The 19,478-nt window shown below is 52.7% G+C and overlaps 1 protein-coding gene across 1 annotated transcript; it reads right to left on the bottom strand.

Moving 5' to 3' along the window:
* Positions 1-1,085: 1,085 nt before the first annotated feature.
* NFATC4 (nuclear factor of activated T cells 4) lies at positions 1,086-10,303 on the bottom strand. The gene is made up of 10 exons (XM_019429281.2): positions 10,016-10,303; positions 7,821-8,916; positions 6,239-6,401; positions 5,452-5,651; positions 4,949-5,121; positions 4,346-4,486; positions 3,391-3,446; positions 2,987-3,113; positions 2,213-2,794; positions 1,086-1,462 (listed from the first exon to the last, which is right to left on the bottom strand). Exons 1-10 carry the CDS (start codon positions 10,113-10,115, stop codon positions 1,395-1,397), a joined length of 2,706 nt encoding a protein of 901 aa, XP_019284826.1. The 5' UTR covers positions 10,116-10,303; the 3' UTR covers positions 1,086-1,394.
* Between the last annotated feature and the right edge of the window lie 9,175 nt (positions 10,304-19,478).

Here is a 19,478-nt window from a genome sequence, read left to right as displayed (position 1 = left end):
ACCCAGCTTCTGTCACACCTGCCCTGGAACACACAGGTACTTGCCAGGCCTGTCTGGACCCACTGGGCATAGAGAGGCCCCACCAGCCTTAGGTGAGGCAAGTTTCCCAAGTATGAATTCCCTGAATATCTTTTGAGTATGGCCGCCTGCAGCCAGGCCTCTCCAACTCAGCTTGGTGGTACCCAGTGCCTACTGTGTACCAGGCTCCAGGTGAGCAGGGCAGATAAGGTCTGACTTTCCCCAACCCACTGGAGACTTGGTCCCTCCCATGGCCTGTTAACTGGGGCAAACCAGGTTTCCAACCCCGGCCTGTCAGTGGGGACATGTGGGTGTACCTGCAGGATAGACCAGGAGATCATACAATGCCCTGAACCCAGGCAAGTGGTGACCAGAGCTGTGGGGAGCTGCTTGGTTTCCTATAGTCTACCTCTGAAGCACAGATGTTTCCAGAACGTCTTCACAGTCCTCAAAGGTGGGAGAATCCAGTGTGGATGGTTTCCTATAGTCTACCTCTGAAGCACAGATGTTTCCAGAATGTCTTCACAGTCCTCAAAGGTGGGAGAATCCGGTGTGGATGGGTCCATGCCAGCCCTCCCTCACCCGTAACCATACTCGAGGGAGATAAGCCTCAGGCCCGAGCCCAAAGGTATCTGAGGGTGGGTTGGGGAGGGTGGGCTGGGCAGGAGGCCAGGAGTGTGGCTGGCATTCAACCTGTTAATTGATTAGCTGTGTGACCTTGGACAAGCCCTTTTCCCTCTCTGAGCCTGGGATTTCTCCTTTATAAATGGGGAAAAGGGATCAGACTGGTTTTCGTGACCTTGGCTATGAATCTGAATCATCTGAGTGGCGGTAAGAGAAAGAAACTTGAAAATACACAGATTCCTAGGCCCCATCCCAAAGCTCCTAAAGGAATCTGAATCCCCAGGGAAGAGAGGCCTACTCAAGCCCCCAACCTCACTCCAGCTGGGGAGCCTCTGGAGTCCCTTCAAAACCTCCCCAGCACCCCTCCACTGAGAAACTCTTTGGGATACAGGGCTAGAGTAAGCTGCCCCATCTCTCTGTCCAAAGATTTCTGGAGCCTGAAGCACTAGTCAGTGAGCAGTTTATTATCCATCAAGCTGTCCCCAGCCTCCCAGCACCGTGGCCTGTACACAACTAGACACAGCCTTCACTCCAGTCTTTCCTCACACCCAGCCTTGGTCCCCACCCCCATCTTAGCCCCTCCAAGGCAGCACCAGGCCCAGGGGCCACACCTCAGCTAAGGGCAGGGGAGAGGAGGCAAAAGCTGGAGAAAGAGGATCCATATTGGCCCCAAGCTTCTGGAACCGCCACCCCAGGATGAAGGGAAAGTGGGCAGGGCTTGGGCAGGGGGGCTGGGGTTGCCAGGTGATGCTTCAGGCAGGAGGCTCTTCTCCAGGAGGTGCAGGGAAGCCACTCAGGTCTCGGCCAATGATCTCACTCACTGTAAAGGAGGTGCAGTTGAAAGATTGGGCTAGGGACTGGTCCCCACCTTTTCCAGAAATTCCCAATCCATTCCAGGCAGGCCTCAGTCTAGGATGCTTCTAGGCTCCTCCTCCACTGGCTTCTCTTCCACAGGGCCTCAGTTTCCCCAATGTGTCTTGATACCTGTCCCCAATCAAATCTCACTCAATTCCATCCATGTGGGCTCCCAGGCCCCCATCTTAGCCCTTTCCTGCTGGCTCGGCCTGCGGTGTTTGGGCAGTCACTGTCATCGGGGCCAGAGGTGGGTGTAGCCAGTGGGAGGAAGGAGATGCAAAATATGAAGGCTCCTCATCACCAAACCTGACCACGGTCACCATGTGTGGGGGGACGCTGAGGCAAGGGAAAATGTGCCTGACTGGGACCTCAGCAAGCCCCTGCCCCACTCTGAAATTCAGTGCGTGACTCTGACAATTGAGGGAGCTAGGCTGAATGGTCTTCAAAGTACTTCTAGCCCGGAAATTCTGTGATCTGGGACAGAGGGCAGAGGCAGGAGAAGGGCTGGGGCAGGAACTCTCTGCACCCTTCAGAACCGAGTTTAACCAGATTTAGGTGGCCACATGCACCAAACACTTGCCTCCTGAGACCCTCCAATTGGCCCTGAGGGCCCGAGGATGCCCCATCTCTGGGAAGCCAAACTCCAGCCCTCAGCAAACATGCAGAGCAATCTCTTGCACACACTCACACTCACAACCCCCAGCCCCACACCCACCTTCCTCCAGCGTGATACCCTGGATAGGGACACTGTCTCGGAAGCCGCTGCCGTAGCCACCCCTGGATTTCTCCTGCTCCGGAGCCCCCTCCCCAGGGCCATAGCTCGGCCCTACCTCATTGTATCCCTCAGCAGGTGGGGGATGAACACCACTCTGGGGAGGGAAGGGGCCTTCGAGCGGTGGGGATGAAGGCAGTGGAGGTCGAAAGGGGGCTGGAGGAGGGAACGGCAGCCCCAAGGGAAATGGGGAGCCCCGTCCTCCATAGGGGTCACTAGGGAAGGGCCGGGGAAGGAAGGAGACTGGAGGCGGGCGGGCACAACCTGCGGTACCCCCAGTCTCAGGGAACATCCGTAGGCCAGGTCTGTAGGATGGTGGGGGCCCCGTCTGGGGGTACAGAGGGGGTGTGCCATAGCTGAAGCCTTCTGACAGGTAAGGAGCTTCGTAAGCAGGGTCTTCGTGGGGATAGGAGGGGTATGGGGGCCTGGGTGGTGAGAAGTCCATGTCAGTGCCAAAGGGGGGGCCAGGTGCTGAAGGGAAGCCACGGAGAGAGGAGTCCGGTAAAGGCTCCTCCTTGAAGATCACTGGGTAGATGAGAAAGCAGGACACACTGGTGAGAGGGCTGGCAGTCTCCCCACTGCACGGCCTCCGCCCACTTCTCTGTCCCCAGGCTCCATCCGTCTCTTGGATCCTCACGATGGGGCACCGCATCCCTCTGCCCCTGCCTCAGCTCCCCGTATCCCCACACCCCCACCGTGCGCTGTCCCAGAACGTACCAGGCAGGAACTTGAAACTCTGGGTAGGACTGCGCTTCCTCCGCCCATTGGAGACATAAAAGTAGACCTGGACTGGCCGGGACACCCGCTTGTTGCTGTACTCAGGGACAGTCAGGGTCAGCGTCACCTGGGGAAGAACACAGGATGAGGCAGGGAGCCCTCGGGGATCTGGCTCGGCATAGCCCTTTCAAGGACCCAAACTCCACCTCCTGGCTTTTTCCATTTGCTAGACAGCAAACTTCATTTCCTAGAGATGAACCTGCTCCCAGAGTGACCAGACTGCCTCCTCCAGAAAAGAAGAGGTAGCTTCTGGAGTCCATTCCCATAGGCAAGGGACATAGCTGTGAATTTCCTGACTTCTCCCACCACCCGCCCAGGGTGGGTGCCCTAGGTGACATTGGTACCTCATTGCTCTGCAACCGGTTCACTGTGGCCTCCTCCTCCCACTGCAGCTTTCCATCTGTGCAGGAGGAACAGAGAGCTCCAGCCCAATTCCAGGGCCCGTGCCCCTTGCCCAGTCCCCTGCCACTTCCCCTCCTGCTAGAGTCAGGGCCACACTCAGAAGGCCCCTACAAGGCCTGGCTCACAGGGGAGCCCACTGCGTGTTTACTCAATTGGATGGAAGAGGCAGCAAACTGAAACGAGAAGTGGCAGGGCCAGCCCGGGGAACCAGAGAGAGTTCATGACAGAGGTGACTCTGGAACCCTCCCATTCAGTTCCAAACATCCCCTGCCATGACAGTGCTGGGAGGAAGTTCAAAAGTAAGAAAGGTCCTAGCTTGAAGGAAGGCAATGGGACCCTGATCTCAAGATCCAGAATCTCTGAACCTTCTCTGACATGGTCCCAGGGTGCTCCATTTGAGTGTAGGTGCTGGGGTTCTTGGTGGGCAGGGGTGGGGGGAGGGCAAAGGGCTCAGGTTGGTGGGTTTACTTGGACCCCTAAATGTCCCCTTCTCCAGCCCCGCAACTAACCCGAGTCCCCTCACAGGCTTTGTAATCACAGTTGTGCTACCAGGTCCATAACTCAGGAGGGGCTTGGGGTCTGGGAGGATATAAGTCCCCTCTTCCTCTCTCCTCTATGGACTATCTACATGGGAGTAAACTGTGTCAAAGCTGACTCCTCTTTAATAAAATGAATGTGATTTCTCACATCTGTTCATCATCTTGAGCATTTCAGATTGCTGTCACACCCATCTCCCCATGGGAAGCAGACAGGACAATAGGAAGGGCAGTCCATCTGTTCCCTTTCACAGATAAGGAAACTGAGGTTCAACTTGCTAGTTTAATGACAGTGCCAGAGATCTCTCACTTGCCCGTTCCAAACTCTTCCTGCCTGCCCCCCGCCCCCATGAGTGCTCACCAGGGCCCCTCTCGATGAACACCACCTTGGAGTCTGGCAGGAAGTTGGAGCCAGTGAGCACTAGTTCCTCTCCTCCTCTCACAGAACAGGCACTGGGGCTGTAGGCCTCTACCTGGGGCAGCTCCTGGGCTGAGCGCTGGGCTGCAGAGCAGTGCAGGAAGGAGGCTGGCTGGGCTGAGTCCAAGAGGACCCCACCCTTCTTGGAATAACTGCCACAGGACCCTGGAGGAGTCCTCCTCGGTAGCAGACATACAAGTAAATCAACAGTATCCCTGGGGTCACACACACCAGGTGAGGAGCTTGGGCAGAGACAGAGATGAACAGCGTCACCTAAGGGCAGAGTTACCCAAACAAGTACACAGGGCCACCCAGAGACAGATGGAGGACAGGCCAGAGACAGTCCAGCCCAGAGACAGAGTCTGTGGCAGGGACAAATTAGAACACTGCCCCCAACCCCTCCATAATAGAAATAAGCGCTGAGTCCTTTATAGGGCTACCTAGGACAGGACACAAGACACTATGCAGAGGAGATGGGAAGCCAGACATACACGCAAACAGGGAGTGGCAAGAGACATAGAGACGGCACAGGGCCTCTTTGCTCACAGCACTCAATGGGCACTGATGCTGTCTGCACTGAGACGACCTTCCCGCTGCCCTGGGGCACGTGCACCCGGAAGACGAGCCGCACACGTGTGTTCTTGCGCCCAATGTCTGTCTCCCCCTTCCGCAGCTCAATGTCTGAGTTCCGGAGCTTCAGGATTCCAGCACAGTCGATGCTGAAGGCAGAGAATGGAAGGCAAGCCCCCACCCAGCTGAAGACAAATGGCGAGGCCCCTGTAAGGAGGAAGCCCCCACGCTTCATCCAAAGCCCTGAATGACTTTCTCTGGGAACCTAGGGGGGGTATTTTCTAATCACAGGTGGTCTCTCCAAGGTGCTCCCTAGGCCCCAAGTCCTCTTCTAGATCATGAGAAGGCCTGGAACCTGTTCCTAGAGGTGATGTCCAGCTAGCTCTTCTGGGAAGAGGAAGAGTGGGCCTAGCTTAGACCTCATGGAAAAGGCTGGTCCTAAAGCCTGAAGACTGAGGGGAAGTGAAGTGGGGACCTACTTGGCTGCCATGTTGTTCTCAGGAAGCAGGGTCATCTCCAACACTTTGGTACCACTGACTACAGCTTCATAGCTAGCTGTGGCCACCATCTTGCCTGTGATACGGTGCACCTGATAGAAGGCATGAGGCCGCAGGTTCCTTTCATCTGCAGTGCCAATGAACATCTGTAGGGTCAGTGGCTTCTCACTGTAGCCTAGGAGCTGGCAGACGGAAAGAGAGAGGCCACCCAACTGAAACCCCCACTGTCTCATCCTTCATCCATCCCTGGGCTTTCAGTCCATCAGGGGATGAGGATGGTGAAAGATAAAGGATATCCTGAAAGGGATTCCCAGGGGGAATTGGGCACCAGCGGTGGAGAAAACGTGGCCTGGAGTTTACAGTGTTACTCTTGGAATAAGGCCCAAACTGAGCTGGGCAAAGGGGGAAATCTTCCAAGAGAGACTGGCCCAACTCAACAGACAACCTAACTCCCAGTGAACTTTGGCCTCAGCCTAACCCCTCCCCCATATCTGGCAGGCTACCATTTTCCAGAGTAGACATGAGGCGGGTGTCCCATGGGAAGAGTGGAGCGGGGGTGGAGGGACAGAGAAGGAGAGAGTATATCCGGGTCCTGGAAGTGCACCCTTCCTCCCTTAACTCCAGCCCCTCCCCCAGGCTGCCTGCAGGGTCATTGCTGAGAGGGAGTGTGGGAAAGGGCAGTGCCATGGGTCTGCACAGCTGGAGCCCATCTGCAGGGATCTGGGACTGGAGAAGAGAAAGGCTATCAGGACTGCCCTCTGCCCCTTACCTTGACTACAGGGTGACCACCAGGGGCAGCTTTGACAGCCCCTCGGCTGCCCTCAGTCTCGTAATGGGCCCGGTGGTGGGCTCTAGGCTGCACCTCAATCCTCAGCTCCAGCTGCTCATACTGGCTGGGTAGAGGCCAATCCAGCGGGGGTAAGGCAGAGGTCCTGGGTAGGAGAGAAAAGCACTGATCATATGCAGTCTCAGACCTCAGTCGGAGCAGCGCTGGGCCCAGCTCCCTGGGATGTGAGGGAGGAGGGGGTGTGAGTGTGGGAGAAAGGAAGTCACAGCAGAAATAAAACAGTCCACCAGCCCCAAAGCAAGGGGAGATAGGAGACAGCCCTCTCAGAGCCCCTTGAGATGAGGGTGTGGAAGATGACACAAGGCTTGAGACTCCTTTCTTTCCAGTTCTGAGCACAGGGTTTGGGGTGGCGAGGGTTCCTTCATGGGGAGGCAGAGGTGAACCTAGACCTAATCCTAATCCCCAGACCTGGATGGGAAGAGTCAAGTAAAGAAATACTTCAGGCCAGAAAAGTCCTCAGAGGTTACCCCTTTGTTTTTCAGATAAAGAAACTGAGGCCCAGGGAGTAGAATCCAGCAAGCCAAGCAAGCCAGTGACTGACAGAAGCCATGATTGTTTCCAAGCCAGCACCCTCTCCACTAGTTGGGGCTGGACAGGTCAGTTCCATAAAGCTGGGGGTTACAGATGGGCAACTTTCCTGTCCTGAACTCAAAGATACCCCCCCCCCAGGTGGTGGCTGGCATTGTCTGGAGACACTCTGAGTAGTCGAAACTAGGGGAGAGGGTACCATCCAGAAAGTAGAGGCCAGGGATGTTGCTAAACTATCCTACAGCGCCCACCACAGCCCCATACAACCATCATCCTGCTCAAAATATCAACCATGCTGCGGAAGTGAAACCCTGCCCTGCAGGGTTACACCCATGGGAGCAGGTGTAAAGGTTTCTTTCCCCAGGAAACTTTTCTGGTTAGAGCCAACTGAATCTGACATCCCAAGATTTAGGATTACTGAAATGTGCAGGGTTCTTGAGTGAAAGGGGTGGAAGAACTTCAAGAACTGCTTGTTTCAGTATGAATTCCTTGACTTGCAAGCTATTTTATTCAAATTAGCAGCTACACTTTTAATCAGTAAGTCAGGGCCCTAGAAATTAAGAGAAGGGAGACTCCCTGCTACCGGGTGTAGGGCAGAAATCCAGCCAGGTTCCATGCCCAGCCAGTGCCAGCATAGAGCTAAGGGTGGGGAACACCCTAGAGATGCTCCTTCTTTACCTAAGTGGTCCTCTTGGTGGGGGTGGGGGAGAGGTTTTTCCTTATTGGTCCCCAGGGAGTAATTGTCCTTTTGTAAATTATCTGTCTGGAGGGGGTGGGGTTTTTGTTTTGTTTTGTTTTGTTTTGTTTTTTAATGTTCTCCAAAACTGGGTAGATGGCAGCAGCCAAGCTGGTTGCAGATTCTCTTCTGAAATGCCAAGGGGCACAGAACTAGGGCCTTTCTTCAAACCCATCCCATCACCCTCCTGCTCTAAGTGAGATGGCTGGAGACACAGGCGGTGCTAGGCACAATCCTCACCTGAAGATGGGGCTGTGTCCCCCAATCCGGGCCTTGGACCAAGCCAGTGGGGAGGGCACTGCCAGGTAGTCCATGCCCGCCACCTCCTTCCGAGGACCCCCGGGAGGAGCCACGGCCTCCTCTGCTCCTGACTGCAGCTTCCCATTGCACGGGGCAGGCTCCTCAGGCCGAGGCAGAGCCACTGCCTGCTCGCTGGAGGTCCGCCGGGTCTTCTGCGGGATGCTCTCCGCGGGTGGGGCTCCCACGTAGTCAAAAGGGCCAGGGGAGCCAGGGTCACGGGCCAGAGGCAATGGGGGTGGTGGAGGTGGCTCGGGCCCCTCCTCCCCCAGGCTGCCGCGGCGGGACAGAGCTGGGGAGGCCGAAGACGGGGTCCCAGAGCTGGAATAGCGCCGCTTGCCACAGGGAGAGGCGGGCCGCGGGGAGGCTGGGGTGGGCCCAGGAGCGCTGAGGAGTAGCCAGCTATCCTCTGGTCCCCGACCTCCGGGGCTCGGACCATACAGGTTCCAGGGATCGTCGGGGGTCCACGGCCTAGGGGAGGCCCTAGGCGAGGGCAGGGGGGAGCCCAGGCCAAAGCGGGAGGCCGCCTCATTTAGCTCAGACTCCACCTCGTCGCAGGCCGCATACAGGGCTGCCTCGTCTGAAGCGTCGGAGAAGAAGCTCCACGAGGACAGGCTGCTGCTGCCAGGGCTGGGACTGAAGAAGGGACCCCCGCCCTGGCCCCCGGTCTCTCGGTAGCCCCCAAAGCCTTCTGGTGGCGGGTAATCCCTGGGGGAGCCGTCCCCCCAGGCATCAGGGTTGTCCTCCAGCGTGGCCGGCGGGTCGGGCGTGGGAGAGATGGAGGTGATGCGGATGCTAGGGCACTCAAGAACACGGCCTCCCCCAACCCCCCCGGAAGCCCCTCCCGGTCCCCCCAGCCTCACTGACCGGGCGGGCTGGCTCTCCCAAGTGCCAGGTGAGGGGGCCGGGCGGGGTGGTGGCGAATGCATGCCAGGCCGAGGGGGTGGAGGCCGAGGAATGCCAATAGGGGCAGCGCCATAGGGAGGGGGCTCCCCCAGGGCCAGACGGCAGCATGGCGGGGCGTCCTCTGAGTCCAGTTCTGTCGAAATGGGAAGGGAGGGGAACAGAGAGAGGGATGCCACAGGAGATGGGGACAAAGAGAAGCAGGTGAGATGTCTGGGTTCCTCGAGTGGCCAGCCCTCCACGCCCCGTATGCCACCCCCTCCTCAGTATAAGGGGGCTGGGTCCTGAGATGTCCTTCAGAGCCACGAAGACAAAGGCAAAGTTGGACCTCAGAAGGTGGAGTGCATAGATCCAGACGTCCCAGGCCTTTGCCCACTGGGATAACCTGAGCCCCTGGCCCCGGAACCAGGGGTACCAGACGGGGCGGGTCTTAAGGTGAGGAAGGCGACTCGAGAGGAGCTGGATTTGGGCCTGGAGGCGTGTTTAGGGAAGCGCAGGGCTGGGCTGGGGGCGACTCACACATGAACCCAATTAGCAGCGGCTCCCAAACCCCCAAACGGTGCTGGCAGGAGCCCCAGTTGCCATCGCAACAGTGGCCAAGGGAGGGGGGCTCCAGGGCTGTGGCAACGAGGGGAGGTGGCTCCTCCCTCGCTCCCCCCATCTGGGGGCGGGGGTACAGCCGAGGGGATGCTGCGTGCCGGGCCCGGCCCGGGGGAGGGGGCCGCGGGCAGCGCGAATTCCGTGAGAGCGGCAGCCGCCGCCCCCGGCTCAGTCCCCGCCATCTGCCTCTCATTGCGGCCGGCGGGGGAGGGGGAGGGGAGGGGCGCCCTGGCGGGCCCGGAGAGCTCCCCCAGCCCCGGGCGTCGGGTCCGCCGGCCCAGGGCCGGGACCGCGAGGGACACACTCCGGGGCCCCCTTCCCCTTCCCCTGGCAGCGCCCGGGGCTCCCGGGGCCGCTGTTCCCGCCCGCCCCCCAGCCCGGTGACAGACGGCCCAGCCGAGAGGCGGCGCGCGGCCAACGGCACCCCCACCCCCACCCCAGTCACGACCTAAAAAGGAGAAAGTGGTGCCCGGCCCCCAGCCTCACCTCCGCAGACCCCAGAGCCTCTGTGACTTCCCCCCACCTCTGAGCCCCTCATCCTCCACCCCAGGCTCGCTGCCCTAAAATCCCCAGTCTCGGGATCTCCGGGCCCTTCCTTTCCTGACCCCAAGACCACTTCCCAGCCCCGCACTAACCTTCCCCCGACCCCCCCGCGCCCAGCGGGGGGGTCTCCTTTTCCTCCCCGAACACCAGCTTAAATTCCAGCTCCTCATCCTCGCAGCTCGCTGCCCCCATGGAGCCGGCCAGAGCCCCCAGGTCCTGGTCTGGGTGGGAGGGGGGAGCTCAGGAGGCTGCCGTATCTTCACCCGTGGCTCCCTCCCTCCCCTTCTCCGTGACGCCCCCTCCTCCGCCGCTGCCTCCTCCCTCCGGACGCCCCCTCGTTATTATAGAAACTTTTCCAAACTTTTTTCCCCCAAACTTCTTCAAAGCGCCCCCCCAGCCTGTCCCTGATTGGCTGCCCGGGATGCTCCAGCCCCTCCTCCAGGGATGAGATGAGAAAACCACGCGCCCCTCGTCCTCCCCCACCCTCCCTCCCTCTGTCCTCTCTCCAGTCCCTCCCCCTCAAAAAAAAAAAAAAAAAAAAAAAGGAACAAAACTTAATTGGAAAACGGTCCCTCAGGCTTGGTGCGACCTCACTGAAGCCTATAGGCCCGCATTGAAGACAATCATATCCCTCCGGGAGCATTTCCACCACCACCACCCTCTTGTTAGTCTAAGTTGGGGCTCCGGGTCCGAGAGTCTTAAAGGGGCCATATCCTGGGTCCACCGTGTAGAGAGCCCAGGCAGACCCTTTCTTAAGTTCTGAAGAGTTGTGCAGCCAGCAACTCTCAAGCAAGGACACCTCCTCTCTCCTTTGCCTCCAAGCCTTCGGGCCCAGCGGGCTCTGGGGTGCAGAGCGGCTACAGCCTGCTCTTAAAAGGAAAAGGTCTTCCATCGTCTGAGGCTGCCCTGCCTGGAAGCCTTTGCCCTGCAGAGTCAGCCCTTCCAGCTACCGTCTCTGCCCAACCCTCAAAGGTGAAGAACTTTTAGCCGTCTTGGGGAACTGTTCAAAGGTCCACAGCCTCTGACGGGCGGTGATCCAGGCCGGACTTTACCGCTGCCCTTGTCCCAGCCACCCAGAGGGGCCATTAATTAGCCTCCGCGGGAAGTCGGCTCCCTCCTCCCTAGAAATGCAGTCTGGAATGAATCTCGGATCCGATGGCATCCCGCTCCGGCCCGCCTGAAAATCCTGGCCAGATTTTCTAGGAGCCCAGAGCCGGGCGACCTTGTGGGCCCCGGGGTTGGACACCTGTCACCTGGGCGGGGGGGAGGAAGGAAGACTCGGACTGGAGTTTCAAGGAAGGGCAGGTATGGTGGGGCCTGGTTGGGTGAGAGGGAGTTAGATCAGAGATTCTTGATTCAGAAGGCGGCCAGGGTACCATCCCCGCCCCCGACCCCCAAGCAAGAATGTGTACTTCAAAGTTCTCTAACAGGCCGCAGCGATTTTTCATCTAAATCCCTCCAGCTCAGGGCTGCGCCCTCAGCGGCGCCCCAGCCCCGCACCTAAAGGGTTAAGCGACGCCCCTCGGGTCAGACGTTTACAAACACTCGGGAGCCGGGCGGGGACCGCGCCCGTTACTCTAATGAGAAACAGGCTCTGCGGGGCTGGGGAAGAGGGGAGGGCTGGCCCGGCGGGCCGGAGCTCCGCAGCGGCGCAGGCGGCTCCCCTCCCTTCCCTCCCGTCCTCCCGCTGGCCCGCCCTGGGGACCCCCCCCCCCAGCCCCCGGGGACCCCAGTGACGTGCGGAGCTGCTCCGGCTCCGAGCCCAGGACCGCGACGCTGGAGGGGCGGGGATAAGAGGCTGGGCCGGCGGGGAGAGAAGAATGTTCCGAGGCCGAGCAGGGAGGCGGCCTGGTTTGATTTTTCTTTTCCTTTCTTTTTTTTTTTTTTTTTTTTTTTCTCCCCCTTTGGTTGGTCTCCTCAAATTACATTTCCCTTCCAGCTTCATCTCGGAAATAAAGGAAGGAGAGACCTACAGGGAGGGAGAGCGAGGAACACCCTGAGACTCGCGCGACCAGCTTCCACCCGAGGGGGCTGCAGAGAGAGGAGGGAAGCAGAGGCTAGAAGGGCAGGGGAAGAGACCCCAACCCAGCCCCTGCTTCCCCACACGTCGCCCCCGCGCCCCCCACCCCTCTGCTACACACGCAGACGCGCACATTCTTTTCAAATGTCATATTTCCTTTGATCCTGGGCAGCGTTTCTCCATGTGTCTGGCTCAGCTCCTGCCCAGCCAGCCACCTCCCCCTCTCACCCCCCTTTGTATATTTTCCTGGAGAACTCTTCCCCTCCTCCAAGCATCTGGAAGGCCCTCGAGGCTGGCGTCGGCGCACATTCCCCCCGCGACTCTGGCCTCGCCTTCCAGTGACTCAATTTCCCCTCTGCGGGTGTCGGGCGGGGGGGGGGGGGGCAGGGCGGGGAACAGAGAGGAGAGTTGTTGAGAGCAGAAGTAGTACGAGCGAGCCTGAAGACTGTTCAGAGTGCCAAGCTTCTCTGGGGGGAGTGGAGCGGGGCATCCCCTAGATTCTGAAAACCCTCCGATCTGCCTGGGCTACAGCAGAGGGATGGAATTTATGACTTCTGCAACGTCCCGCCTGGGGAAGAGCGAGTATTTGTAGGTTTAGGTTGCTGTACACTTCTGCTCCCCGGCGCCCATAAAGACCCAGCCTCCCTCGCTCCGGCAGTCCCAGGTTTCTCGCGCGCCTAACCTTTGTCCTCGCTCCGCTGCCCCCTAGCGGGCAAACCTGAGCGCCGTTCGGCTCTCTTTCACCTTGTGTTAGTGGAACGCTTTGCCTAGTGCTCTGCACTTTCACAACCTTGATTGAACGGCCTTGGAGGTGGACGTTATTTTTTTTTAATCACAGATGCATTCTCCTTGTAAATGACTCAAGCCGTAGAAAACTATATAGTAAACCGTGACAGTCCACCGTTTTGTGTACATTTCCTAACATGTACACACACCTGCTCTTTTCAGGAACATGAGACCATGCTGCAAGCATTTTTCATGACTTGCTCTTTTTTTTCCCCCCCTCATTTTAACAAACGGCTTGGATGGGGCGCCTGGGTGGCTCAGTCGGTTAAGCATCCGACTTCAGCTCAGGTCACGATCTCGCGGTCCGTGAGTTCGAGCCCCGCGTCAGGCTCTGGGCTGATGGCTCAGAGCCTGGAGCCTGCTTCTGATTCTGTGTCTTCCTCTCTCTCTGCCCCTCCCCCGTTCATGCTCTGTCTCTCTCTGTCCCAAAATTAAATAAACGTTAAAAAAATTTTTTTTTTTTTTTCAAAAAAAACCCACAAAAAGCAAATGGCTTGGAGATCTTTTCCTGTCGGTACATGTGCATCTGAAAATGGTGACAAAAGTGCCCATCTCTTCATGTGAGGTTAGTGACACAGCTAGGTCTGTGGGTCCTTTACCAGTGCTAATATGGCCCATGCCATATTTTACATAGGAATCCGTGTTAGGCTGAACTCCCCCCAAAAGCTGAGGCTGAGACAAGAATGACATGCAGGTAGTTTATTTATTGTGGAAAGCAATCACAAGGGACAAGGCAGGTGAGGAATGGGAAGAGGGAAAGTGGGAACGAGGGAAAGTAGGTCCAAGGATGTGGTACTAAGCTGGTCACTGCTCTGAGCAACTGGAACATTATCCCACTGGGACTTTCTGTGGAGCCACATAGAATATGAGTCAAGAGACAAAGAGAGGAATATTTACCCACTGACTCTTACCCCCAATGGTCAAAAGTTGCCCCTTGAATTGTTAATTCCCTCACCCTTCCAAGTTTACACAAGTGTCAGAAACGATAGGTGTCCCACAAGTCTTCAGTGAAGAATTCCCCAGGGTAAAGGCAAAGCTAGGTGCTGTAGTTGGGAGCAGATACTGTCAGGTGACGCCTGCAAGCAGTTAGTTGCCACAGTAATATCTACAGTAAAAAGATGGGTGGAGAATATATGAGGCAGCTAAGATGTGCCTGTACAAGATCATTCATTCAAACAAAAAATATGTATTGAAGTAAGTACCTTTATGTTCAGAGGCAGTTCTAGGCATTGGGTACCTATACTTATAAACCAAGCCCCCAAGATTTCCAGTTATTGTCAAGCTGAAAATATATTTCGTATTTGACATCTCCCTCTTCTGTGCTCCAATAACCGTAGAAAAGTATGTTTTTGTTTTTTAATTTTTTTAACGTTTATTCATTTTTGAGAGACAGAGTGTGAGCAGGGGAGAGGCAGAGAGAGAAGGAGACACAGAATCTCAAGCAGGCTCCAGACTCTGTCAGCACACAGCCCCATGTGGGGCTCAAACCCATGAACCATAAGATGGTGAGATCATGACCTGTGCTGAAGTCAGACACCCAACCAACCGAGCCACTCAGGTACCCCATAGAAAAGTACGTTTTATTCATGCAGTATCTACCTCCTTTTTATTCCCTTCATTGCTACCCCGGTTTAGACCTTGATTTTTTCCTGACTGATTTTTCCTGACTGAGACTGTCAGTAACAACAAATACCTTACATATTTTACAACTGAAGTATATGATTTTCAAAGCCCATCTCTTCTGTAACAAAAGATTATTTTCAGTATTAATGATGATATGAAACATAATCATGACCAGAAAAGAAATACAGAGTACAAATTTTCTTTTACTGATCTAATATGTTCATAATAATGCCAGTAACATACATATGTTACAGAACAAGAAAAGAAAAAGCAATGGGTTAATAATTATATACATATATTTTTTATCTTAAATAAAAAGGAAAAACATATTTACATATTGATCTGTCATAGGAATGAATTATGACACGACAATTTCTGTTCCAGGTCTTAATTTTTACAAATTTGTCAATGACTTTGTAAAAATTGATCTTCCCATATAGACAATAGAGCCAAATTTGTTCTTCTATTTCATTCATGATTGATCAGAGAAAATTTTTTAATAATTTTACATGTTTTTGAAACATAATTCACTTACCACAAAATTCACTCTTTGAAGGCACACAACTCGGTAGATTTTAGTATATTCACAGAGTCATGCAGCCTTCACCATATATATCTAATTCCAGGATATTTTCAACACCCCAAAAGGGCGGTTAGTAACCATTCTCTATTCCCCCGTTCCCGTAATTGCTGGAAACCATTAATCAACTTCCTGTCTCCATAGATTGCCTATTCTGGACATTTCATATAAATGGAATAACATAATACGTCAACTTTTGTGCCTGTCTTTTTTTACTTAGCATAATGTTTTCAAGGTTCATCCATGTTGTAGATATCATTAAATAGACCTGTTCTTTTTTATGGCTAAATGTCAATTTTAATTTTGAAATTTTTCTTCACACAAAGCAACAGATATATCAATAGCTAGAAAAAACATTTCATTGGTTATTGTTAAACCCTTTTATTAGTATATAACTTTTCACATGTTTACATCTTATCTCCCAATTAGATAATATATACCCAGAAGGAGCTACTAAGTTTGGGGATGATTTGTTACGCAACATTTGCTCAGGCTTGAGGTCCAGGAGCTAGGATGAGATCTGGGCCCTTGCACCTGAGCTTTGTGCCATGATGGGATGAGACTTGAAGATGTTAAGGGCAGGGGATGAGTGTGGGAGGGATGTGAATTGCTATGACCAGTAGGCAGACTGTGATAGACTTTATCTTCTAAAGATGTAGGTATTTATCCCATTCAACATGCCCTTCTTACAGTGTAACTGCTAGTCCTGCCACCCAGAGATGGGAGGTCTGTGTTCTCCCCCTTGATTGTAACCAGGGGCTTGTGACTGCCTTAACCAATGGCATACAATAACTTTCCAGGCTAGGTCATAAAAAGAATATACATTCTGTCTGGAGTGTGCTCTCTTCCTCTCTCTCTCTCTCTCTCTCTCTCTCTCTGTCTCTCTTTCTCAATGCTTGCCATATTTCCAGGAAGCCCGAGACACATGGAGAAGTCACATGTATGTGGTACAGCCAGTTGCCCTAGCTAAAGTCTCAGCCAAAAGTCAATATCAACTGCTACACATGTGAGGATTCTAGCTCCCAGCCTTCAAGTCCCCCACCAGACACTGTGGAGCAGATAGATAGGAGCCTTTATCAAACATCTATTATGTGTCAGAAACCATGCTAAGCTCTAGGATACATAGATTCATAGGAGATAGTTGTTGACCGATTGAAGACTTGGTAAGAGATGGTGTTTAGATAACTAAATGCATCCATTAGAATTAGGCATGGGCCGTATAAGACATAAAAACCTGACATCATGGTGGCTTAAATGAGATGGAAGTTTATTTTTCTGTCATATAAAAGCTCTACAGGTAGGCATGCAAAGTCTCAGTATGGCAGCTCCACAGCTATCTGGCTTCCAAGCTCCTTCTGTCTTCCTGTTCCACCCTAGCATTCCACTTCACAGAAGATCCATAAAGGATCCAGCTCAAGATCCAACCATCATGTCCATATTTAAACCAACAAGAAAAAAGAAAAGCCAAAGAATACATACCCTCTCCCTACCCACATCATATATATTCCAATTGGCCAGAATTTAGTCATATGGCCACATACAGCTGTGAGGGAGGCTGGGAAATGTATTTATTCCAAGTGGACATAAGTCTAGCTAAAAATGTCATGTTCTATTACTAAGAAAGATAGGGAGAAAGACTACTGGGGCCAATCAGCAGCCTCTGCAAACTAGAGAAACGGATTCGGGGATTATCCATAAATTCCAGTTATACATGTTGTCTCTTTCCCCTAATATAAGATATTTTGGGGGTGCGTGGGTGGCTCAGTCAGTTAAGCGTCTGACTTCGGCTCAGGTCATGATCTCACAGCTTGTGAATTCGAGCCCCACATCAGCCTCTGTACTGACAGCTCAGAGCATGAAGCCTGCTTCAGATTCTGTGTCTCCCTCTCTCTCTGCCCCTTCCCCAGCTCACACTCTGTCTCTCTCAAAAATAAATAAATATTAAAAAAAATTTTTAAATAATATAGGATATTTTCTTGACTTACCACATAATTATCCTCATTAAGCATTATACAGAACAAATAAAGTTCATTTTATAGTTAAGAAGAAACAACTTTATGAGATTTCTGGTTATCCTATTTTAGGGATGCTATCCATGATGTTGTTTACAGCAACAGAGCCCTCATTCTACAACCAGGGACACTGTTCTCTCAAGTCTCAACAACAACTATGCTTCTCCTGAATCATCACGCAAAAGGCAAAACCATAGAGACATTTAAAATGGCCAATCCTGGGGCACCTGGATGGCTCAGTTGGTTGAGCATCTTGACTTTGGCTCAGGTCATGATCTCCTGGTGCATGAGTTCAAGCCCCACATTACAGAGCCTGCTTCGGATCCTCTGTCCCTTCCTCTCTGCCCCTCCCCCACTTGTGCTCTCTCAAAAATAAATAAAACATTTAAAATAAGAAAAAAATGGCAGATGCTGAGCTTTTTGTGGGCTGCTAAGCACTCACAATATACATTGTAGATCATTACTTCAATTAATTTGGTCCAATCTAAAATTATCTTCTGCCATTTTTCTTTTTTTTAATTTTTTAAAAATTTATTTATTTTTATTTTTGAGAGACAGAGAGAGCAAGCTGGGGAGGGGCAGAGAGAGAATCCCAAGCAGGCTCCACACTGTTAGCACGGAGCCCGATGCAGGGCTGGGACTCATGAACCTTGTGATCATGACCTGAGATGAAACCAAGAGTCAGTCACTTAACCGACTGAGCCACCCAGGCGCCCCCTGTCGTCTTTCATAAATTCATGATCACACGCATTAAATTTTATAATCACATGGAATCCCCCAGATTTTGCCCCAGAAATTTCCTGCAGCTTCTTATGAGTATCATTCCTATTTACTCTGGTATGTTATTGCTTCTCACTCTCTGGTTCATCCTGGTCACAGGACAAGTATAAGGACATGAGGTGTGGGGTAGGAAATAGTAAAGCACTCTCCCCTCTGTCAGAGGGACACAATGAAAAACTGTTTCAAAGGAGTCTGTGGGATTGGGTTTTTCCCAAGACCCCTAGTTCTTTTCTTATGGCCATATTTGGATTATCAAGATCTTGATCTTTTTCCGGATCATTATTCTTACTTTCACTGCAGAATCTTGATGAGGTTGTAAACTTATCTGCAATTCAACAACGTGCAAGATCAGCTTCAGAATTCAGTTTACATCTGACATCTACAGGGAAAGATGCATACAGCTGTGCTGTATTTTCTTCTGGGCTTTGAGATGGAATATTCTGTATTCTGAGATTTTTATTCTCCAACCTTTAGCTATCCCCCCTTTAGCTACCATAGGAAGCAAAATCCAACCCTAAAATTGGATTCCTCATTACCATTTACCTTTAACTTGTTCTCATTACCTTTAACTTGTTCTATAGGAACTGCTACCTGGCCCCTTAGAATCATATCTAGCTTGCTTTGCTATAGCATATGGAAGGAGTCTCATTTCCTTTTGCTCCGTCTTTACTCTATATCCAATTCCATATGTCCCACGTATTCTCTGCATACAGTCCTACCTATAGATTAATGAAAAGACTTATTGAACAATCATCTCATTCACCACTACTGAGATACCATATTGAAGTTAAGAGCTCTTTGTACTTTGACCTGGTGGCTAATATATGGTATTGTTCATCCAATACCAGAATAGATGGTTTTGAGAAACAAGATGTTGTAGGCCGAGTGATGGTCCCCAATTATTAGGTAAGGGTCTGAGAAGAAATTTCACCAGTCTCATGGTACCAAGAAAACAAATGTTGGAGTTCAAGACCTGTTGAGAAGGAGGACCCTGATTAACACTCCTGGATTTCAGATAGGGCCCCTGAAGAACTATACTCTCAGACTAAAGCTGTAATCAGTAAGGGTTCACACAAGAAACAGAAATCACACAAGAATTTGAACCAGGAAACTTGAATATAAAATATCAACTATAATGGGGTATTAGAGTACTGAGAGATTGACTTGTAAGAAAAAAAGAGAACTCTAAAGAAGACAGGAATAACAGATATGAGAAAAGCCACTACCTCAAGGCTAAAATAAAACACCAAGGAAGAGGGGCACCTGGGTGGCTCAGTCGGTTAAGCGACTCTTAATTTCAGCTCAGGTCATGATCTCATGGTGCATGAGTTCGAGCCCCACACTGGTCTCTACGCCGACAGCATGGAGCCTGCTTGGGATTCTCTCTCTCTCTCTCTCTCTCTCTCTCTCTCTCTCTCTCTCTCTCACCACCCCCCGCCCAAATAAACTTTAAAAATAAATAAATAAAATAAAATGTCAGGGAAGACCACCTACCCTGCCTCAAACTCCCAGAGCTGAGATTCTGACCTAATTTAAGAGACCTGTGACTCACTGGCTGGTGGAGGAGTCACTGAGATACTGCACCTCAGAAATCACTGCAACACTGTCCAAGGAGGCACCAAGGGAAGTCGTTTAGGGGAAAGTGCCTCATCAGCTGCAATTCACCGAGAAGCCACCCAAGAAGGTGCCAGGCGAGGCTGTTGGCCACTGGGCACCGTTGATTGCCTTACTTTGCAGGAGCCTGCACTGGAGAA

Source organism: Panthera pardus, unplaced genomic scaffold (genome assembly GCF_024362965.1).
Source record: "Panthera pardus isolate Hobbes unplaced genomic scaffold, ASM2436296v1 HiC_scaffold_24, whole genome shotgun sequence".
Classification (NCBI taxonomy): domain Eukaryota; kingdom Metazoa; phylum Chordata; class Mammalia; order Carnivora; family Felidae; genus Panthera; species Panthera pardus.
Note: the sequence above shows the minus strand (reverse complement) of the source record. Positions and strands in the feature narration are given on the sequence as shown.